Source organism: Mobula birostris, chromosome 5 (genome assembly GCF_030028105.1).
Source record: "Mobula birostris isolate sMobBir1 chromosome 5, sMobBir1.hap1, whole genome shotgun sequence".
Classification (NCBI taxonomy): domain Eukaryota; kingdom Metazoa; phylum Chordata; class Chondrichthyes; order Myliobatiformes; family Myliobatidae; genus Mobula; species Mobula birostris.
The window spans coordinates 48,174,907-48,199,632 of record NC_092374.1 but is presented as its reverse complement, the minus strand read 5'-3'; the positions used below and the strand labels follow the sequence as shown (position 1 = coordinate 48,199,632).

General features: G+C 42.7%; 1 protein-coding gene across 2 annotated transcripts in view; it reads left to right on the top strand.

Moving 5' to 3' along the window:
* The window catches only part of gldc (glycine dehydrogenase (decarboxylating)), a 210,133-nt gene that overhangs the window by 169,013 nt on the left and 16,394 nt on the right, over nt 1-24,726 (top strand). For both annotated transcript variants that reach the window (XM_072257995.1, XM_072257996.1), the window contains 5 exons: nt 2,745-2,870; nt 12,535-12,684; nt 14,549-14,661; nt 21,485-21,626; nt 21,928-22,039. In XM_072257995.1, coding sequence (XP_072114096.1) covers nt 2,745-2,870; nt 12,535-12,684; nt 14,549-14,661; nt 21,485-21,626; nt 21,928-22,039 — 643 coding nt within the window. The remainder of the gene's footprint in view (nt 1-2,744; nt 2,871-12,534; nt 12,685-14,548; nt 14,662-21,484; nt 21,627-21,927; nt 22,040-24,726) is intronic.

Below are 24,726 nucleotides of genomic sequence, written 5' to 3'. Positions count from 1 at the left end.
CCTAGTCGGGTGGCAGGAGGATGGGGTGAGAGCAGATGTGCGTGAAATGGGAGAGATACGTTTGAGAGCAGAGTTGATGGTGGAGGAAGGGAAGCCCCTTTCTTTAAAAAAGGAGGACATCTCCCTCGTCCTGGAATGAAAAACCTCATCCTGAGAGCAGATGCAGCGGAGACAGAGGAATTGCGAGAAGGGGATGGCATTTTTGGAAAAGAGAGGGTGGGAAGAGGAATAGTCCAGGTAGCTGTGGGAGTCCGTAGGCTTATAGTAGACATCAGTAGATAAGCTGTCTCCAGAGATATACAGAAAGATCTAGAAAGGGGAGGGAGGTGTCAGAAATGGACCAGGTAAACTTGAGGGCAGGGTGGAAGTTGGAGGCAAAGTTAATGAAATCAACAAGCTCAGCATGCGTGCAGGAAGCAGCGCCAATGCAGTCGTTGATGTAGCGAAGGAAGAATGGGGGATGGATACCTGAATAGGCACGGAACATAGATTGTCTTCTCCTCTCATTTTGGATCTCCCCCTCCCCCTCCCCCTCCCACTATCTCTTCTTTCAGTTAGGCCTGACGAAGGGTCTCAGCCCAAAATGTCGCCTGTACTTCTTCCTATAGATGCTGCCTGGCCTGCTGCGTTCCACCAGCATGTTGTGTGTGTTGCTGGGTGTTATAATTGTCAGCTTTCTCTGTGGTGGGGTTTTCTAACATTTTTGGTTTTGGTATTGCAGATTCTTCTCAACCTTGTGACTTCACTAGTGCAGGCCAGAGAATTGGAATATGAACCTTTTTAACTGTTCCAAGAATTTTCATTCCCCGAATAGCCACTTAGTTTTTCCAAGTCTGATACCAGGTGTTTTGCAATTTCTTCTCTTCATTTTGCTCTTTTCCCCCGGTCTCTTCCCTGGCCTCTATCCCTACCATACACCTCATACACAAAACTAAATTCAGGAATCATTATGTAACTTTGTCGAACACACCTTTAGTCTGTTCACCAAGAAATAAATTATAGCCTTGTAACAGTGGGTAGTTTATGATCCCTAAATGTAACCCAGATTACAAAATTAACCCTTTAGGCTTAGTGAACAATTGATACTATACCCAAAGTATGCTCTTTGATGTTGTTTCAAAGGTAGTTTTAAGTATGCAGTATATCATTAGACAAATAGAATATTATTAAACCTTATCTGAGCTTGTTAAAACCAAGCAGTGATTTTTGTAGGACATAATTGTTGGGAAGCAGTCCTATTATAAAACAGTTTCCTCGCCTCTTACATCAAAATCTTGGATCTTTTTTTTACACAAAAATAGAAAGTGTTAGAGAAATCAGCAAGTCAGATATCATTCGTGAAAAGAGGGAGGGTTACTGTATCTGGCACTGAACTTTCAACAGAATTGAGAAAGAGGGAAAGAAAATGGTGTTGGGGGCAAAGAAGGGTGTGACAAAGGAATATCTGATAGGATACAGTGAAGATAAGACTAAGTTGCTTTGCCTGTGTGATATATTGCTCGTTTTGTATTGTATGGTGCGGGCTGGCAAATAAGGCCAGCTTTCAGAAAAAAGAGGGAGCTATCTATATTTGGAGCATTCAGAATGAGTCCTCAAAGTTGCAGTTTGCTCATACGTGTGATGTGGTGCTTGTATTGCAGCTCCTTGTAATAGTGCAGCTGGCCACAGAGGAGAGGTTAGAGTGGGCTAGTGAATTAAAATGGCTGGTAACCAGGATCTCAAGGTGGCAATTGCAGACTGAACGTGGTTGCTTCGTGAAGTGCTCGCCTACATTTGATTTCTGATGTGTAAATACTCAAAATGTGCCCTTTAGCGTTTTATTCTCTAAGTACTGCATGATGTCTTAACGAGTGTTTACAGCAAACCTCTTACAAATGGACTGCATTACCCAAGTAATGATGGCTCAAGACGTCAATTTGTGTAACTTGCACCTGTTGTTTATTGTTGGTTACTGCTTTTCAGTTGCCACACTAGATGATCGTTCATCCAAATTAATCTGTCAAACTTCTGTTAATATTCTTTATTGCCAACAGACTTACTAATCTTGGGTACTTAAGATTCAGATTAATTTTATTTATCACGTCTACATCGCAATATACAATGAAATGCAGCGTTTGCATTAACGACCAACACAACCTAAGAACGTGCTCCTGGTCCACGAGTGTCGTCACACATTCCAGTGCTAACACAGCATGCACACAATGCTTGGCAGAACACACAAACACAGAAAAATAACTAAACAAGCCCCATTCCTCCCTCCCATCCACCCTTGGCCATATGTACACTGTTACACTAGTTCCAGATTGAATCAGTAACTGAGAAGTATTTCTAAATCAAGGTTAATGTTTAAAGGATGCTTTGTGGAGCAAGGTTTGAGTTTGAATGCAATTCCTTTTACTCATATGTTGCTCAATTTTATTTACTCTGATGTTGGATTAAAGAGGTCAAGAATCTTCTCTTTGTCTCTTGTTAAATTACTGAGTTAGTTTGGTGAGATCCTAAAATATCACAGAATAATATAGGCTCATGTACTTCAAACAGCTTCTGATTTCTGTAGTGTTTGCACAGTCATTATAGATTCCTGATTAGCCTGCACCCACAAGATCCAGTTGTCAGCACACAGCTGTCACTGGCAATGGATAATGTAGGGTATTTCAGCATTTTTATCAAATTCGATACACAAGGTTTTGAGTAGATAGTTACCTTTGGACATTGACCATTTAACTCTTTCCTTTTCTATCCAGGTCTGCCTTATCCCTAAATCAGCACATGGCACCAATCCTGCCAGTGCACAGATGGCAGGGATGAAAATCCAGCCAGTCGAGGTGGACAAGAATGGAAACATTGATGTTGCACATTTAAAGGCTCTGGTATGTGAATAATGCCGCTCCCATAGGATAAGTGTGGTGGGATCTCGATCGAACATTACATAAACAATTAGTACTACCTTTCAGTTAAAAGCAAAAAATATTGCCGATGCTGAGAATCTAAAATAAGAACTGAAAATTGCTATGAAGAGGGAAATAGTGAATGTTTCAGGTTAATGAGCTTTCACTAGAACTGACTGAATAACATTCAGATTGTCAAAACACCGTTCTTAATGTTTTTCATGCTTGATATGCCCAGTGTCTGTTTTTTTTTAATACAATCCTTTGTTCTGCATTTCAAACCTCTTGAGGTTCACCTTTCTCAGTCATGGCCATATTAAAAAAAAATCGCTGAACTAAGATTTCCGAAGTGCAGACTTCGCAAGGAGCTTTGTACCGTGAATGTTGAAGTGGGGTGGATTTCTGCTGGATAGCTGGTAACTCTGATTGCAGTCTGCTGTTGGAAACAACAGTGGAGTGTACTTTATCTGGGGCATCGAAAACTATAAAGAAAATAAATACTGTGTTACAGTTCATTACACAATACAATCAGTTTTATTCCATCGGTAAAGAGTAGGTTACTGGCTCCATCAAATACAGATAGACTCACTTAGATTTGTGCTGGCATTTTTACAAAAGATGGTATTATTACTGTTAATCCAAAATTATTTGCATTAATTGATAATTTCTCATTTATCAACTTATTTATGATTACGCCTCCTGTGATCACTTATCATATAGCAGCCAGTCACAAGAGTAAGGCTACCAGTGTGCCTTCTTTCCAAAAGTAGCCACCTCTCATAAATGAAACACACCATGCTCTCTGGAGTAAGCATAAATGTCTCAGGGGCAGGCAGAGCCAAATTAAGTGTCTGCTATCAAGTTATATCACCTGGGCAGGCAAAGAACCCAACGAACGGATAGAATGCAGTGTTTAATATACAAATTGCTTTTAATAGAAATGTAAGAGAAGTGATGCCCAGTCATGGAAAACTGATTTCTAAAGCTGTCCTTTAATCTTCTATTCAATATGCATGGTAGCATGGTGTTACCAACCTCTGCATTGTGAAAAGGAAAATAAATATGACATCAGAAAATGATAGAGGGCTGACTAGAATTGAAACACTACCTGTAGTAAAGCCATTGGTGGTATCTTAACTGGTGGAATAAAATTGGTAATGTACTGTATGATGGAGCTGCAATGTATCAGTCCGTTGGTATGAAATTATTGTCTGCCATTGATAAAAGTTTTGGATGACTGTGTAACTTGCTGACAAAGTACAGTCCACTGATATTTCCACAGCAGTAGATTGCAACAGAGGTTTTGTTCTGCTGCGGTCAAGCTTACTGATGCACATACAAGTCCCCAGAGTTACGTGGATGATTGAAGAGGCAGGGTGTCGGAACCAGCAGAGAGAGTCGGCCAGTTCTGCTTGGGGTTCTGGGCTCGCTCTGTGATGTTTGCTCTGCCATGTGTTGAACCGAGGCTGAGGCTGAGGCTGTGGGCCTGCGCTGGCTGCTCCAGGCTTCATGTCAGAGGACTTGCTTTTGTTCTGAATGCTGTCTGCTTGCTTTTATTGTTTGCATGATTTGTTTTCTCTCTCTCTCTCTCTCTCTCTCTCTCTCTCTCCCCCCCCCTCTCTCTCCCTCTCTCTCTCTCTTCCCCCTCTCTCTCCCCCTCTCTCTTCCCCCCCCTCTCTCTCTTCCCCCCTCTCTCTCTCTCTTCCCCCTCTCTCTCTCTCTTCCCCCTCTCTCTCTCTCTTCCCCCCTCTCTCTCTCTTCCCCCCTCTCTCTCTCTCTTCCCCCCCTCTCTCTCTCTTCCCCCTCTCTCTCTCTTCCCCCTCTCTCTCTCTTCCCCCTCTCTCTCTCTTCCCCCTCTCTCTCTCTTCCCCCTCTCTCTCTTCCCCCCTCTCTCTCTTCCCCCCTCTCTCTCTTCCCCCCTCTCTCTCTTCCCCCCTCTCTCTCTTCCCCCCTCTCTCTCTTCCCCCCTCTCTCTTCCCCCCTCTCTCTCTCTCTTCCCCCTCTCTCTCTCTCTCTTCCCCCCCCTCTCTCTCTCTCTCTCTCTCTCTTCCCCCCCTCTCTCTCTTCCTCCCCCTCTTTTTCTTTGTGTTCTTTTGGGTTTTCTTGTTTTGTGGCTGCCTAATCTCAAGGTTGTATAATGTATGCATATTTTGATAATGTACTTTGACCTTTGATCTCACTGAGCAGCTCTAGGAACAAACTGGGTTTCATTTAAATGAAACAATATGAATTTCAACCACAGAAGCATTTTGTACCCATTGATGCTTTATTTATTTTGGTTTCACATTAATTCTCTCTTTTATGTGCATGAAAAGCAAACTTGGGTATCGGTTTACCTCAACCAAAATCTCCACTATTATCATGACTCGTACTGCAGGAAAATTGCAGTGTTGTCTTAATTAACTCTCAGCTACTTTCCGTTCTGACATTTGTGCATGTTTGTAACTTGTCTGATGAAAATTGTGCTAGTGATGCACCTGTGCTGACACACTGGGTTGTAATTACTCTGTGATTATAATGGAAACTTTTTTTTACTGAGTCATGTTAGTAACAGTACACACGGAGCGTGGATGTGATGAACTGGGCCCCCGAGACGAAAAGGCATGTGCACTCGAAAGCCTGCGCCCAAAAGAGAATGCCTCCTTGCCTTAGGAGGCCCCACAATTCACCGCGGTCCTCCATCAGTTTGTTGGTGTTTACGATCAAAATGTCACCTTCCAATCTGTTGACTCAAGTTCTGTATTTGACTGTGACAATTCCAGATGACAGCTGGTAGCCAGTTCTCTTGCTGCGAGATGTGTGTGTGTGTGTGTGTGTGTGTAGACTTTGCGTCTGGAGTCAAACATTCATGGCCTGGTGTGCGTAATGTATTTTTGTTTCATGGCCTCTTGCTTGCTGCGAATTTGTTACTGGAAAGCTGGCTGTAGGAGATCTGCTCTCTGTAGTCGATCAAGTTCTTCTGCCTTTGGGCCCACCACATATAGCACTTTGGCTGGCAGTTCCCCTTAAACTGGAACTTAGCTGCCTGACCACAGTATTGACCCTAAGCATCAGCTGGGTGCTTTCATGATAAAGAATTCAATATGGGGTCCCCTCCAATACAGTCGATACAGGATAGCACTGGACTGCAGAGTCCCCGAAAGTGAGTGCAGCCACAGATCAGTTCAGTGCTGAGGTGAGTAAAGCCTCTCGGAGTAGTGAGCTGAACATCGGTTTGTCCTTCACCCTCGGCCTTATCACTTTGATTTTTTAATCTGGGTCGGTGCTTAAATAGGCTAAACATCAATTAGTTTTCGTTCTTCGGCCTGGACCCTGCCACTCTGCTCCAGCAATGGGCACTGCGGCTGTTCCTGCATTCTTGAGAGTCTCATTTGCCGAATCGTTCAGGATACTGCAGAAACACCAGGTCACACAGGCAGTTCAAAAGCACAGTTCCCAAAGGGAAATTACAGGCTGCGGATTGCAGTGATCATAGTCCGGAAGAAGTATATTTAGTCCAATACATAGCAATTTTGTTGGTTGCCCGCAAAACATCGCCACATCTCACCAGCACCATCTTGGTCTTGTCTGGTCACCGGTACATGCATTGGTAAGTGAATCAGGTGCCCCTGGTGAACCCTTTCTGCCGTAAAGACACCGCACACGTCCATGCAATCTCCGTGTAGCTCCAGAATGCCGAGTTCAGTGGTGATAATTTTGGAGTTTTAGTGTAAGGATAATTCGCTTACCAACATGACAAATGACCTGGTATCCAGCTCATATTTCACTGGCTGGTTGTCCACTGTGTGTGTAACCAAATAAGAAGCTAGTGTTGATGGCCTGTGTCCTGGGTTTAGAAAATAGTGCCCACTTCTTCGCGCTGACCATCTCCCTGTGCGGGGTTGATGGTTGAACTCTGCTGTTTTCTCATGGTGCACAACTTTTTAAGTTACCCTATCTTCTGACAGAACCCTCAGACTGCCTTTTGATGCTTGCCATGACTGACTTTCCCCACAGCAGCAGTGTCTCTGTAGAGGCTCACACGATGTTGACTGGGCTGTGGGTTGTTATCCACTGGTGATGGCTGAATCTGTGTAAGGCCTGTCTTGACTGCCTCCTGGTGACGAATTGTGGGGCATGCTTTGTCCCAGCACTATACATGCTCTTCAGACAGTGGGCTGTCCTGTGTCCTCCCATCTTTGACTCCAACAATTAACATTTGGATAAGCATTGCTTCTTCAAATTTGCTGAGGGGAATATCTTTGTAGTTACATTCCTGCACCACTAGGGACAGTCTGTAGTCTCATTGGGCATCTGCCATAGCTGTGAGAGCCTGAAGTGTGCCGTAAAGACAATGTCCTGTGACCACCGGGGGTCAAAAGTGTTTGTCAGTTGTGATTCATTCTGTAGGTGCAGAGTATCTCTATTTCTGCCTGAGTTCTCCCAAATGCATGTGGAACAGCTGGAGTTTCATTGCTTCCTCCTGCTTTGCCGCTGGTGTTAATTGGAAGGATAATAGAGCATAGAGCAGTACAGCACAGGAACAGGTCCTTCGGTCTACAACATTCTGCTGAGCCAATTAAATTAGTAATCGAATAGTCAACTAAACTAATCTCTTCTGCCTACACAATGTCCGTATCCCTCTATTTTCCTCACATTCATGTGCCTATCTAAATATCTCTTAACAGTCCCTAATGTATCTGCCTCTACCACCATCCCAGGCACCCACCACTCTCTGTGTAGGGAAAAAAAACAAACTTGCCCCTCACATCTCCTTTGAAATTACCCCGTCTTGGGTACTAGCCTACAAAGTACCCAGGACATCTTCGGGGAGTGGTGTCTCAGAAAGGCAGCGTCCATTATTAAGGACGTCCAGCACCCAGGGCATGCCCTTCTCTCACTGTTAGCATCAGGTAGGAGGTACAGAAGCCTGAAGGCACACACTCAGCGATTCAGGAACAGCTTCTTCCCCTCTGCCATCCGATTCTTAAATGGACATTGAACCCTTGGACAATTACAGTTTATGTATTTAATATACATATACTGTAATTGACTATTTATTTATTTTTTCTCTTCTATATTATATATTGCATTGAACTGCTGCTGCTAAGTTAATAAATTTCACGTCACATGCTGGTGATAATAAACCTGATTCTGATTCTGGTCCCAAGAAATGGAAAGAATATGGCACAGCTGTAAATCTGCCTAGAGCAAGCCATCCTCAAAAACTAAGTGACCGTGCAAGAAGAGGACGAGTGAGGGAGGCCACCAAGAGGCCTATGACAACCTTGGAGGAGTTACAAGCCTCAGTGGCTGAGATGGGAGAGTACGCCTAAAACACTGTTGCCCAGGTGCTTCACCAATTGCAGCTTTATGAGAGAGTGGCAAAGAGAAAGCCACTGTTGGAAAAAAAACTCGCATGAAATCTTGGCTAGAGTTTGCAAGAAGGCATATGGGAGACTCTGTAGTCAGTTGAAACCAAAATTGAGCTTTGTGGCCACCAGACTAAACACTATGTTTGATAACATGCACGAAACAGCGCATCCTAATGCCTTCACCATTGTTTTGGGAGATTTTAATCAGGCCAGTCTGAAAAAATCACTAGGCAATTATCATCAGCAGATCACTTGCAATGCCAGAGGAAACAACGCTCTGGACGATTGCTACATCACCATCAAGAATGTTTACCGTGCTATTCCATACCCACACTTTGGGAAGTCTGATCACCTGGCTGTACTTGAGTACAGGCAGAGGCTGAAGATTGCAGCACCAGTAGTGAGGACCAAGAAGGTATGGACAAGTGAAACACAGGAGTGCCTACAGGACTGCTTTGAATTGGTGGACTGGACTGTATTCAGGGATTCATCTTTGATCCTGGATGAGTATGCTGCAGATGTTACCGACTTCATTAAGACCTGTGTGGATGAGTGTGTGCCCACAAAGACTTACTGTACATTCCCAAACCAAAAGCCGTGGATGAAGCAGGAGGTATGTCATCTGCTGAAGGCTAGATCTTTGGTATTCAAGTCTGGTGACCCAAGCCTGTACCAGAAAACCAGGTATGATTTGCGGAGGGGTATTTCAAGGGCAGCGACACAATTTTGAATGAGGTTGGAGGCCACATCGGATATACGGCAACTCTGGCAGGGACTGCAAGACATTACATCCTACAAAGCGAAACCTAATAGCATGAATGCAGTAATGCTTCACTACCAGATGAACTCAATGCCTTCTATGCACTCATTGAAAGGGAGAACACAATTACAGCTGTGAAAAACCCTGCTGCACCTGATGACCCAGTGATCTCCGTCTCAAAGGCCGATGTTAGGTTTTCTTTAAAGTCGCAATCTCAATGGCGCTCCACACGGCTTTAGACCACCTGAACAACACGAACACCTACGTTAGGATGCTGCCCATTGACTATAGCTCAGCATTTAATATCATCATACCCACAATCCTGATTGAGAAGTTGCAGAACCTGGGCCTCTGTATCTCCCTCTGCAATTGGATCCTCGACATCCTAACCAGAAGATCAGAATCTGTGTGGATTGGTGATAACATATCCCTCTCGCTGATGATCAACACTGGCGCACCTCAGGGGTGTGTGCTTAGCTCACTGCTCTACACTCTATATACACGACTGTGGGGCTAGGCATAGCTTAAATACCATCTACAAAATTTGCTGACGGTACAACCATTGTTGGTAGAATCTCAGGTGGTGACGAGAGGGCGTACAGGAGTGAGATATGCCAACTAGTGGAATGGTGCCGCAGCAACAACCTGGCACTCAACGTCAGTAAGACGAAAGAGCTGATTGTGGACTTCAGGAAGGGTAAGGCGAAGGAACTTATACCAATCCTCATAGAGGGATCAGAAGTGGAGAGAGTGAGCAGTTTCAAGTTCCTGCGTGTCAAGATCTCTGAGGATCTAACCTGGTCCCAACATATTGATGTAGCTATAAAGAAGACAAGACAGCGGCTATACTTTATTAGGAGTTTGAAGAGATTTGTCATGTCAATAAATACACTGAAAAACTTCTATAGTTGTACAGTGGAGAGCACTCTGACAGGCTGCATCACTGTCTGGTATGGAGGGGCTACTGCACAGGACCGAAAGAAGCTGCAGAGGGTTGTAAATTTAGTCGGCTCCATCTTGGGTACTAGCCTACAAAGTACCCAGGACATCCTTGGGGAGTGGTGGCTCAGAAAGGCAGCGTCCATTTTTAAGGACCTCCATCACCCAGGGCATGCCCTTTTCTCACTGTTACTGTCAGGTAGGAGGTACAGAAGCCCGAAGGCACACACTCAGCAATTCAGCTTCTTTCCCTCCGCCATAGGATTCCTAAATGGACGTTTAATCTTTGAACACTCTCATTTTTTTTAATATACAGTATTTCTATTTTTGCATGTTTTTTAAAATCTATTCAATATATGTAATTGATTTACTTGTTTATTATTTTTTTCCTCTACTAGATTATGTATTGCATTGAACTACTGCTGCTAAGTTAACAAATTTCACATCACTTGCCGATGATAATAAACTTGATTCTGATTCTGCCAAACACCACAAATCTTCAGAAACACACCATCCCTACCGCAAAGCATAGTGATGGTTGCATCATGCTGTGGGGATACTTCACTACAGCAGGTCCTGAAAGGATTGTTACGGTAGAGAGTAAAATGAGTGCAGCACAATACTTGGAAATCCTGGAGGAAAACCTTATGCAGTCTGCAAGAGAACTGTGACATGCAAGAAGATTTTTTTTCTAGCAAGATAATGACCCCAAGCATAAAGCCAAAGGTACACAGGAATGGCTTAAAAATAGCAAAGTTAGTGTCCTGGAGTGGCCAAGTCAGAGTCCAGCCCTCAATCCAATTGAGAATTTGTAGCTGGACTTGAATAGGGTTGTTCACTCATGATCCCCATGCAATCTGACAGAGTTTGAGCAGTTTTGTAAAGAAGAATGTGGGGAAAATTGCAGTGTCCAGATGTGCAAAGCTGACAGTGACCTATCCACACAGACTCAAGGCTGTAATTGCTTTTAAAGGTGTAGTTACTAAATACTGATTTGAAGGGGGTGAATACTGAAGTAATCAAATTATTTTGTATTTTATATTTGTAATTAATTTAGATCATTTTGTAGAGATCTCTTTTCACTTTGTCTTTTTCTATTGATCAGCATCAAAAAATGAAATTAAATCCACTGTGATTCAATTTTGAAAAGCAATAAAACAGCTTCCAGGGTGGGGGTGGGGGAGTGCTTTTTATAGATACTGTATAGCTAGGGTGCCTAAGACTTTTGAACAGGACTATATCTGTCAACATGGAGCAGAGAGTAACTTTGTAAATCTGGCACGAGCAAAGGATGTTTGGAATGGTGAGGGTAGAGTGCCGTGGGAGGGGTGTGGGATAGGTGGCAGAGAAGGAGTGCCAGGATGGGGTGGCATGAGTCCTGAGACACCAGCCAAGGTAATTTGATTCCATACAATTGGTTTATTGATCATTACAGAATGTTTCTCTGGTGCTTCCCGCTCCCTCCCCTCTCCCTTCCCCTTTTCCCAACCATGATTCTCCTCTCTCTGCCCCCTTCCCACTCTCAGTCCACAATAGAGACCCATATCAGAATCAGGTTTATCGTCACTCACATGTGTCATGAAATTTGTTACATATATTACATTGTGTAATCTACCTTTTAATATCCAACTGTTGTACAGTGGGTGGGACTCTCCTTTTCCACCTCCATCTTTTCCATTGCAGTGGAAGCATACCTGCAGTGTCTTCTCTCCTCGCCTTTGAGTCTCCCAAAGATCTACCCTTGGCTCCCTCCTGTTACTCTATATTTATGTACCCTCAACAATAATATCCAGAAACTCTTCACAACCAAGTTCAACATTGATTTATTGTTGAAGTACATATATGTCACCATATGATACCTTGAGATTCATTTTCCAGCAGGTATTTACAATAGCATTTATGAAATCTGAATAACAAAAACTGACAGTCAATGTGCAAAAGAAGACAAATTGTGCAAATAATAAAAATGTAAATAAATAATACAGAGAATGTGAGTTGTAGAGTCTTTGAAAGTGTGTCTATAAGTTGTGGAGTCAATTCACTGTTGAGGTGAGTAAAGTTATCCACACTGATGCTTATACCTGATCCTGGTGGTCTGGGACCTAAGGCTGCTGTACCTCCTGCCTTTTTGCACAAAACTCAGTTCTGCCTCAACACCACCTGTATCAACCCCAAATATTACTTCTCCTAGTTCATCAAACTTCCCACCAGAGCAGATTTTTTCCTGATTAAATATTGGAAAAAAACGTGATTGCTACCTCAAATTCCATTAAAAGGTGTATAAATCATAATCTCCAGTGTTCTATCCCTCAACCTTCCTGACTTTTGAGATCACTTCTTTTAAACCGTATCTCTCCACGTGAATGGGTTGCCATCTTGAGAAACTCTGTTAAAAATGGTGGTTCTGCAAGACATGATATAACTGTCACATTAGGTTTAGGACCTCACTCCCTCCCTGAAGAAGTAACATTTAGGCAAAGTCCTTTAAATAGGTAAGAAAATAAATCTCATCAGGGTTTGAATCTGTTGAATCTATGCAAATATTTGTTTGAAATGTGATGAAGAAGAGCTCTGTTTATCTTCTTTGCTGAAGGTTGACAAGTACAAAGATAATCTGGCTGCCATCATGATCACCTATCCATCCACATACGGAGTGTTTGAGGAGAACATCAGTGATGTGTGTGGCCTGATCCATGATCATGGGGGACAGGTTTACCTAGATGGGGCTAACATGAATGCACAGGTGAGTGCTGTAACTTCTGCCTGTTTTCAATGTCACTGAATCAGGTGCACATTCTCATTTGCTGTGAGCATCTGTACACAACAGCAGGTCGTAGGGACTAGGGTTCAGTAGTACATCTGCTTTGGTGCATAGAAGCGATAGGAAGCTGCTAAAGTGGAAGGCTTGTTATTTTGTGCCCTGGTGCTCCTGATTACATATCAGGAGAAACTGTTCTTATCTTGTTTGGATGTTTACAGATAGAAAATATGGCGTTAAGGATTTGAGATTTGCACAGTGAAAAAGGACTTTATATTTTTCCCCTCTCCCTGAGTCGGGTCTCCCTGCGGATTCTGCTAGACTAGGGTCTAAGCTGGAAAGGCCTCCATAGCCATGTTTCCCCTATAGATAAATTCAGGTCTCCACCATGGGCATTCCCCTTCTGATGAATTTGGGAGACTGTTGTTCCTTACTACCCTTGGACAGGTATTATAAATAGTGCATGTTTTAGTAAATGTGGGGTTATGCATGAAATCATGGGATTTAAAATAAATTGGGATATATGGGATTGAAATATTGCACAACACACATTTATTTGCATTGCTTACTGTGTTCCGTGCCAAATCAATGTGGAGTGGCAGATATATTAGCGATTTGGTATCTTCAAGGAGGCTCTTTGGAGGAGTGGTGTACTTACAGAGCAGTAACCTGTTCACACATGTTAACTTAGGCTTGGGCTGTCCACTGAACCCCTTTTTAAACTGAAAATGTTCTCAGAGGCTGGCCGTGTTGTTTCTGTCATGAATACTTCAGTGCAGCATTAAGAAGCAGCTTACAACATGCCGGGTACACCATGAAGCACAAAGCTCTGTACTTACCATTCTATTGGAGTGCCCATTGGTGCAATTAATGCAGTGTAACTCTGCTGTGCTCTGTCAGCCAGCTTGCTGACTTGACCCTTCTAACCTGAGTGACTGAACAAAATGAAGGACCAGACCACGGTGTGCTTACAAGTAACAGTGCAGTTCTCAAGCATACCGTCAAATCTCGGAGCTTCAGTGGCACCTCATGTTAGAAGAATGTAAGAACTTATTGTGGTCATAACGAATGTGTTGTTCAGGGGGTTCTCTGCTAACATTTCACTTGAATGTCGCTTGCATCTTTGGGAATGCTTAATTCTGAGCCCATGGTGTAAATAAATCCTGTGGCAGATAACCTTTTGAACCATGATTTACCTCTCAGTCCTTTAGTGTACCTTTGTAACATTAACAGATGCCTGAACACAGGTCAATGGAGCAACATCTTCAATTCTGAATGTTGTAATGTAAAAAAGTGGAGTAAGTATGAAGTCTTGTTTGATAGTGTCCCTGAGAAAAGCCTTATGGCCTGATAGGAATGTGGGGCAAATAAAATAGGCAAGTGAGGGGAAGAGAAGGGGTAGAAGAGGGCCAAGGTGGGGGGAGGAAAAAAGTACTGAAAGTTGGAGAAATCAATGTTCACGCCATCAGGTTGGAGGCTACCCAGATGGAATATGAGGAGTTGCTTCTCCAACTTGAGAGTGGCCTTATCATAGCACTGGAGGAGGCCATGGACTGACATGTTGGAATGGGGATTAGAATTAAAACGGTTAATGTATGTAGGTTTTTGAAGGACCTTTTCCATCCTATATCACTCTTGAGGTGCTTGGTATAGGTGGTTGACATGTGCCAAGCCTGAATTTATCCACAATAATTGAAAGCTAATTGTAACCCCAAATGAAATATAAAGTGGTTACCTGCTAGTGAGTTTTTTTTAAACTATGTTTCTTTCTTGCTGCTTTCAGAAAGGAAATTGTTTTTAAGAGCTCTGATGTTCTGGTACTCTCTCCCCTAATGGTGCAATCTTTCAGGTGGGCCTCTGTCGTCCTGGTGACTATGGATCCGACGTGTCTCACTTAAACCTGCATAAAACTTTCTGTATTCCTCATGGAGGCGGTGGACCTGGCATGGGACCAATTGGAGTGTAGGTTTAAACCATCTTCTTAATAATTTTGAATCACAGTGCTAACTCTTTTTACAACATTATGGGAATTTAAATTGAAGACCATAAAAATAGTGAGTAAGCTCTTATGTATATCTCTTAATATTTTAAGTTTACTATATTGTCTCTACCTATCATAACCCACCTGGTAACTATTACTTTTGATTTCCTCCTGATTCCATTTATAACAATGTTCAGTACAAGATATCTAAGATGATCCTATGCTGAACACTGTTAACAGGAGGCAAACTGGTTCTTGATAAAGCTTTAGAATTTACTCAGAAGATTTGTATTGTGGATTACAATTCTGATCTTGATTTAAGACAAGCGATCATGTTTTGGAACAATTGGCTATGTCTACTGTAGCTTCAGGGTTGTCATGGCCACGTTGGACCTCAGACAATTTGTTCAGTGATTGTTTTGAAACTGAGGATGGGATGAAATTGAAGTGAGAGCAATCCAAAAAGGATGCATCGTTAAAAACATTCTTTTTAATTATTTCAGTGGCTTTGTAATGGACTTTTATGTCAAACCCAAACTTAAATCATGTTGGGGGGAAAAGAATCCTAATTGCTTAATAGCAAGCCACAAGGATAAAAGGCCCCATTGGCAGGCTGTGTTGATCAGTCACACTTGAAATATGACAATTAGCTTCCAGTTCTTTTGAACTGGAGAGGGAAGAATTAGTTTCATGCAATTGCTCCTTATTGACTCCTGCCCTGGGTGTTTTTGCCCAAGTTAGTTCTTTGACTCAGTGTTTCCTCATCATGTTTGGGTCACAAGCAGAACCGTTGACGAGCTATGGTGTGCTTCATTGGAGAATGGCCACCAGGGACTTTGTCATTGGAGCCTATGTTTTAACCTAAACAAGAAGAAATCTTGCAGTGGTCAGTAAGTACAGAAGTGGCAAATATATTGTTGGTGAATACTAAAACATTTGTAAGGAATTAGGTTTTAAAGAGGTCTGAACGACGGCACTCAAGTAGGATGGCCAAATGGTACTTAGTGTTTATTTACCCTGTGTAGTAAGTAACCTCATGCCCATACATTGACCTTCCATTCATGCTGTACCCTGAGTTTAAAGAGACCCAGGAACCCCAACCTATGTTGAGGTGATATTTGGCATTGCATGTTTTTGGGTGATGTGCTGCAGAGTAATATGTTAATAAATGAATGTCTGAGGTACTGTCAGGTCAGAAAACTGAGATACCCCTATCAGTGCATTCTTGTTTAAGGCTTCCATCACCATTTCAGGCAGGCATTCTGGGTTGCAGTAGCTCAATGAATACTTCTCTTCAGTATTCACCAAAGAGAGGGAACTTGATGATGGTGAGGACAATATGAGTGAGGTTGATGTTCTGGAGCATGTTGATATTAAGGGAGAGGAGGTGTTGGAGTTGTTGAAATACATTAGGACGGATAAGTCCCCGGGGCCTGACAGAATATTCCCCAGGCTGCTCTACGAGGCGAGGGAAGAGATTGCTGAGCCTCTGGCTAGGATCTTTATGTCCTCGTTGTCTACGGGAATGGTACCGGAGGATTGGGGGAGGCGAATGTTGTCCCCTCGTTCAAAAAAGGTAGTAGGGATAGTCCGGGTAATTATAGACCAATGAACCTTATGTCTGTGGTGGGAAAGCTGTTGGAAAAGATTCTTAGAGATAGAATCTATGGGCATTTAGAGAATCATGGTCTGATCAGGGACAGTCAGCATGGCTTTGTGAACGGCAGATGGTGTCTAACAAGCCTGATAGTTCTTTGAGGAGGTGACCAGGCATATAGATGAGGGTAGTGCAGTGGATGTGATCTATATGGATTTTAGTAAGGCATTTGACAAGGTTCCACACGGTAGGCTTATTCAGAAAATCAGAAGGCATGGGATCCAGGGAAGTTTGGCCAGGTGCATTCAGAATTAGCTTGCCTGCAGAAGGCAGAGGGTCGTGGTGAGTACATTCGGATTGGAGGGTTGTGACTAGTGGTGTCCCACAAGGATCAGTTCTGGGACCTCTTCTTTTCGTGATTTTTATTAACGATCTGGATGTTGGGGTAGAAGGGTGGGTTGGCAGGTTTGCAGATGACACAAAGGTTGGTGGTGTTGTAGATAGTGTAGAGGATTGTCGAAGATTGCAGAGAGACATTGATAGGATGCAGGAGTGGGCTGAGAAGTGGCAGATGGAGTTCAACCCGGAGAAGTATGAGGTGGTACACTTTGGAAGGACAAACTCCAAGGCAGAGTACAAAGTAAATGGCAGGATACTTGGTAGTGTGGAGGAGCAGAGAGATCTGGGGGTACATGTCCACAAATCCCTGAAAGTTGCCTCACAGGTAGATAGGATAGTTAAGAAAGCTTATGGGGTGTTAGCTTTCATAAGTCGAAGGATAGTAAGAGTCGCGAGGTAACGATGCAGCTTTATAAAACTCTGGTTAGGCCACACTTGGAGTACTGTGTCCAGTTCTGGTCGCCTCACTATAGGAAGGATGTGGAAGCATTGGAAAGGGTACAGAGGAGATTTACCAAGATGCTGCCTGGTTTAGGGAGTATGCATTATGATCAGAGATTAAGGGAGCTAGGGCTTTACTTTTTGGAGAGAAGGAGGATGAGAGGAGACATGATAGAGGTATACAAGATATTAAGAGGAATAGATAGAGTGGACAGCCAGCGCCTCTTCCCCAGGGCACCACTGCTCAATACAAGAGGACATGGCTTTAAGGTAAGGGGTGGGAAGTTCAAGGGGGATATTAGAGGAAGGTTTTTTACTCAGAGAGTGGTTGGTGTGTGGAATGCACTCCCTGAGTCAGTGGTGGAGGCAGATACACTAGTGAAATTTAAGAGACTACTAGACAGGTATATGGATGAATTTAAGGTGGGGGGTTATATGGGAGGCAGGGTTTAAGGGTCGGCACAACATTGTGGGCCAAAGGGCCTGTACTGTGCTGTACTATTCTATGTTCTATCTGTCTTTGCTTCCTCTGGTGTTTTTGCCAAATTTTCTCCCCGGAGATTTTACTCTCAAACATTAACAAGCACACATCTCCTTTTATCTTTCTCTGCTCCATGCGGAACCTTTTACCATGTCTCCACATCTCCACATCATCAAAGTCACTCAGGCTTGGTGGATCTGTTCTGCTATCTCTTCAAATCCTTAAACTCCAGCCGACTTTAAAGGGATATTTTTAGAATAAGTGCTTCAACCTCCCCTTTTGTGTCCCTCCTTTAGTACAGTGGGACATACTTCTTTGTGGAGTTTGCACTTTCTCCCTGTTACCATTTGGGTTTCCTCCCACGTTCCAAGGATATGCAAGTTGGTAATTGTAAATTGTCCCTTGTGGTGGGTGAGCGGTTGAATCTGGGGAGGAGTCTATGAGAATGTAAATAGACTTTCAATGGTCAACATGGATTCAGTGGGCTGAAGGGCCTGATTCTGTGATGCATCTCCCTATGACTTGAAATCAGTTGCTTTTCTCAGTTTCTGAATTTGTCCAGTTATGGGGAAGATGGTTGACGTTTATGTCACCCCACAGAACATGTGTATGAGGCCTCAGCTGGCCCAATTGACCAATTTAAGAGTATCAAACCTTTGACTGAACAGTATGCCAATGGTGGAAAATCTTTCTTCCCACTTTTAACCACTCCCCAGTCCCCACTTTCAGATTGGGTATGAATTGGGGCTAGGTCGAAACATTCACACTACAGAGGACGTGTAACTCGCAGCAAGGTCTGAGATTCTGACGTGAAGACGGTGCTTAATTCGAATAGAAGAACAAGTTGATAGTTCCTCACAGCATGGTCTGATCCGGTCAGCTACTGGTTGGGCGTTTAGTCATTTATGCAGCTAAATGTGTTACATAAGGTGTTATTCTATCTGGCACAGTCTATGATGTAATTAAACTTCAAGGAATAGAGCCAGGCTGCCCACTCTGTTCCTGCATCCCCTTTGATTTTGGTTCATGCTACTCCTCTCAATTTTTTTTTCCATCTGATCGTTTCAAACTGGTTGCATTATTTTTTTTTGCTCCTTTGTATGGCCATTGGGCATTATCCTTTCCATTGCTTACTGGGAAAATTTTATCAACTCTCTCTGAAATTGTATCTTACTACTCTAATTGACCATGTTAATATACGTATATCACAAACTTGCAGCAAAACCCGTTACCTTCCTGCAGTCTGCAAAAGTAATCCTTCATCTCCATTCTCTGCTTTCCATCCCTTAACCAGTGTGACACCCACTTACCCACCATGCCTCTTAACTGACAGATTATAATTCTACCTATAAATATTCTATGGTATACCTTTCGGAAGACAGCGGTGCTATCATGAATGCTTTCTGACATTCCTTTACAGAATTCATCGACCCAGCAAAATAATTTTCCTTTAACAAATGTGCCCCAAATTTCACCTGTTAACTAATGCTTCATCAACCTGTTGTCTACCGGATATTTGGTTGACTGTCCATTTAATCCCTTTCACCTTAATAAGGTGTGACGTTTGCAAAACTCCTGTCGTCTGGTGCTACAATTGCCACAAAACATTGGGAGATTCTGGCCAGGTTCTCCATTGTTTCCACCTCTAGTCCTTCAGTAACCCTGGATACGTTCCATCTGGATGGGTAACTTTTCAGCTGCCGGTTGCATGATTGAGCTTATCAATAGAGGAAGTTTTTGAGAAACTGAGAACATTGCTGATCCAATGAATAGTTTTGTAAATAACAAAAAGATGGTGATGGACATTTTAATTCCTTTATAAGCCTATAGAACAGCAGTGTTAAGCATCTGTGTGTTGTTTAGTAATGTTTATGTCTTATTGTCCCTGGGCTCATTGTTAGAGAATGCTTTTCTAAACATTACATAACAAGATAAACACATATTGAGGAAGTTTTCAGGGATAATGTTGCTTTCAAGAGGAAAATTGCTTGTAATATAATGCCAGCTACTTGCTGTTCACTTTCCTGTTTTATACAAGGGCTGTGACTATTAATTCACATTAACCCTTTTGCTCTCTTGATGTGTTTTTCTTTTCACTTTCATACTGTTCCTTCCTGTGTAGAAGGGCTGTTTTGTTTTCAAATCCAGTACCTCTTTTGCTGATATTTGGAACTTCCAATTGTTCCGGCTGCCACTGAGCCAATCTCAAAGATATTCACGCCTGGAAAATCACTTGCACTAAAATAGCTCTTTGCTGGTGCTGCTGGTGTCTGATTTCCTTATTAGCCCTTCGGGCAAGGAGCAGTGCCAGTCACGTTTTCCACATTTGTGCATGTTAAGGGTGCATAGTTTTGACACTGTTTCACACCACTGCAAACTTGGAGGGTTTGAGATTGTTCACTGAGTTAATTGACCAGGAAATGTGGCCGCAAGGTCTGGGTTTAAAAAGTGTTAAATTGGTCTTGATAATTTTCCTGCAACAGAGCACATGCAAATATTGGATTCAACTTGGCTGTGATCCTTCCTGTAAAAGAGACCTTACAGAACTATCAAAAACCTTCTGACAACTGCCATCCTTTGCTGTTGATTTTCTTAGCGTGTGGATCTTGAGAGAGATGGAGAGAGGGAAAATGGTATCTGCAGTGGAAAAATGATTAAATGAACAATCAGGAGCTCTTGGTGACACCAAAGATGCAAATAAAAATCAGTGTGTCAGGAAGCATCAACGAAGAGAAATGACAGTCAAAATTTTGATCAGGACCCTTCATCTGGGCCTTGCACTGATTGTCAGTAAGATGACAGAGCTGATTGTGGAAGGGTAGGATGAGGGAACACCAACCAATCCTCATAGAGGGATCAGAAGTGGACAGAGTGAGCAATTCATGTTCCTGGGTGTCAAGCTCCTTGAGGATCTGATCTGGTCCCAGCATATCAATGCTGCTATAAAGAAGGCCAGACAGCGGCTGTATTTCATTAGGAGTTTGAAGAGATTTGGTTTGTCAACAAAAACACTCAAACTTCTATAGATGTACCCTGGAGAGCATTCTGACAGCTGCATCACTGTCTGGTATAGGGGAGGGGCTACTGCTGAGGACCGAAAGGAGCTACAGAAAGTTGTAAAATTAGTCAGCTCCATCTTGGGTGAGACATCTTCAAGGAGCGGTGCCTCAGAAAGGCGACATCCATTATTAAGCACTGCCAGCACCCAGGGCATGCACTCTTCTCATTTTTACTGTCAGGAAGGAGGTACAGAAGCCTGAAGGCACACACTCAGTGATTCAGGAACAGCTTCTTCCCCTTTACCATACCATTCCTAAATGGACATTGAAACCATGAACACTACCTCCCTTTTTAAAAAAGTGTATGTATTATTTTTGTTTATGCACTAAATTTTAATCTATTTAATATACATGTATATACTTCCTTATTTTTTTTCTTTCTATAGTATAATGTATTGCATTGAACTGCTGCTGCTAAGTTAACAAATTTCACAACACATGCCAGTGATAATAAACCTGATTCTGATTCTGGACTGAAAGATACAAGGGAGATAGCCTGTAGAAAGAGGTGGAGGGAAGGGGTGGAGCAAGTGTTGGCAGGCAGTGGATGATAGGGGGAGAAGAGAGTGGAATAGCAGATGTTGGGAGGTGATAACAAAGGGTTAAGGATGATGGAAAGGAAGTTGCAGCATGGAATCCAAGACAAGAGGTAGGGAGTGCGGGTGGGAGTGATGGAGAAAGGGGACGGGTGGGAGGAGTGTGTGTGGATGACGGGCAGGTGAATCTGCAGCTGCTCTTGCCTTAAACACCTGCGTTAATCAAAGGATGTAATGTTAACCATGTCTATTGTGTGTGGTCTTTTGTTTTCTTAACTGCTTTCTTTCCAGAAAGAAACATCTCGCTCCCTACTTGCCCAGTCATCCTGTGATCCCGCCAGTGTCAGACAGAGATGCTCGTCCTTTGGGTACAATCAGTGCAGCTCCCTGGGGCTCCAGTGCTATTCTGCCCATTTCCCTGGCATACATTAAGGTACTGCACACTTCTACAGTTATATGTAAGCGCTTGCAATTACATGAAATGTCCTCTATGTATATTTGTGTTTAGGAAGGAGGTTACTTTGGGAGTTAGAAGAATCTAAATTGATATGATAAAGATAGTAGGGTCATGGAGGGCAAGTCGATGGGCGTAAGAAGTTTAAATGGTTCACCACAGACTAGATGGGCGGAAGTGTCGGTTTCTGTGCTGTACTTTTCTATGCCTCTTATCTGTAATGTTCTTCTCCTGCGACTTTAGCAATGCTTCTGATATTTTTATGTTTCTCCTCACATAGTTGATGGGATCAAAGGGACTTCGCCATGCTACTGAGGTTGCCATTCTAAATGCAAATTACATGGCCAAGAGGCTGGAAAATTTCTACAGAATAGTTTTTCGCGGGGCAAAGGGTAAGTTGATGGAAATTTTGGGTGTCACTTTACTAATCTTAGAAGGCTTTCTTCTCTTTTATGTAAACACTTAACGTTGCAGTATGAATCATCAAATGGAGTTCAGTCCAAAAGGGTTATGCACCTGGCAGGGAAAGTAAGGCAAGAATATACTTGGTGAACAATGCAGTATTGAGCAATGAAGAGGAGTAGGGAATCTTACTGTACAACATCCACAGATTCCCCAAGAGGTGTTGCTGCCTTCCCATTCTCATTGTGATCTGTTGGGCAGCATGTCAGGAATTAATTGCAAAGGAAGGTGCTGGTCATAAGTCTGGAAGTTAGGAGATGAGTTTGTTTGGAACTATAATATTGAAGGCAGAACTATTGGACTTTGAATCTTTGAACGCTACCTCACTTTTTAAAAAATATACAGTATTTCTGTTTTTGCACTTTTTAAAAATCTATTCAGTAGATGTAGCTGATGTACTTGTTTATTTTTTTTAAAATTTTATTTATTATTATTATTTTCTTTTTTCTCTGCTAGATTATGTATTGCATTGAACTGCTGCTGCTAAGTTAACAAATTTCACTTCACATGCTGGTGATAATAAATCTGATTCTGATTCTGACTTCACTGAATAAATTAGAGCCTGACGAAGGTGTCTTTGTTATTTAGATGTTCCAGAGATCATTGTAGGACCAGGAAGATGGTATCTGCCATCGACTTGTTTCAGCAGTAGGCAAATTGCAGTGGATCAAGATTGGCTGGAGGGTAGAGCTCATGCAACCCATGACCAGCCTCTTGAAGCACTTCACGGTGGTGGATGTGAGAGCTTTGAGAGGTGGGCCTGATGAAGGGTCTCGGCCCGAAACCTCTACATGAAAGCTGGAGTACTGTACTTTTTTGCTTTTGACACAACAGAAAGGGATGTGATACCACTAGAGAGAGTGAAGAGGACATTTATGAGGATTTAGTTTCAGCCAATAAGGAGAACTTCCCGGGTTCATCTTGCTCTTTTTAAAGAAATTTAATTGAGGTTTATAAAATTATGAGATGCCTACGCATGTGTCCCTAAGCAGACGTATCAATAGTTTGGGATATAAATTAAACATGATGGTTGAAGATAAATGGGGGAAGCTGATGAAAAATATGCTTCACCAAGAGACTAGAATAAAATCCGGGGAGAGTGAATGAGACTGTGGGGAAAAGGTCAGTGGTTGATGGTCAGTGTATACTTGATGGGCTGAAGGACCTGTTTTCTGCTTTCTCTCTCTATTTCTGTTTTGGTTGCAGGAGCATAGTGGAGCATATTGTACAAATTCCTGAATCACCATAAATTGTAGGCAATAATTTTTAAACTCCATCCTTTTATGTAAAGAGCAAGGCAAGTAAAAAGGTAATTGCCATAGGACATGTTTCAAACTGGTTGGATTACAACATTTAAGAGATATTTGGACAAAGAGAAAATTAAATTAGATTAGATTAGATTCAACTTTATTGTCATTGTGCCGAGTACAGATACAAAGCCAATGAAATGCAATTAGCATCTGACCAGAGATGCGAACGACATTGTTATTTACAAAATAACTGTGAATAAAAAGTAAGTGCTACAGCACACAAATATAAAAGTACTGAGACAGTACAATACGGATGCAATACTGCTTAGCGCTGTGATGAGAGGTTCAGCAGTGTCACAGCCTCAGGGAAGAAGCTCTTCCTGTGCCTGCTGGTGCGAGAGCGGAGGCTCCTGTAGCGCCTACCGGATGGGAGGAGAGTAAAAAGTCCATGGTTAGGGTGAGATGCATCCCTGATAATGCTTTTCACCCTGCCCAGGCAGTGTTTACGGTAGATGTTCTCAATGGTGGGCAATTGGGTGCCGATAATCTGCTGGACAGTTTTCACCACACGCTGGAGTGCTTTGCGGTCCGATACAGGACAATTGCCATACCACACTGAGATGCATTTGGTGAGTATGCTCTCAATGGTACAGCGGTAAAAGTCCGTCAGCGTCAAATAGGAAAGGTTTCAAGAGATACGGGCTAAAAATGGACAAGTGGGACCAGGTTAGATGAGGATCTTGATTGGCATTGATGAATTTGGCTGAATGTCCTATTTCTTCTTTGTTTTGTTCTATCACTATAATTGACATGAGAATGAAATTCCTATTTGGAAAAAAATGCTTGGCTTCCTTAATTGAGCTTTTTTCCCGTTGGGAGAGGAAGCAAAGCACAAGTGGCTTTTCAAGAGAGTGGAGTCCTTCCAAATCCAAGTGCTGTCACCAGCTTCTGGCTCCCCTTCTTCCTGCATCCCTCCCAGATGGAACTGCTTCACTACAGATTTACGAAAAATGACACTAACTGCATGTGGCCATCAATAATGTTTAGGCCAACAAGGTTTTGTCTTTCAACAGTGAGTACACTGAGTACACTTGGAGTGCAGTGATTTTTAACTTCCATGTGTTACATTTTGCTCATTCATGTATAGCTGTGAAACGAAATACTGACGTGAGCTGACATCGTTTTCTTGCAAGTACTTTTACATCCTGTGTCAAGTATGCAGTTGGTTATAGAAATATAGAAAATAGGTGCAGGAGTAGGCCATTCGGCCCTTCGAGCCTGCACCGCCATTCAGTATGATCATGGCTGATCATCCAACTCAGAACCCTGTACTAGCCTTCCCTCCATACCCCCTGATCCCTTTAGCC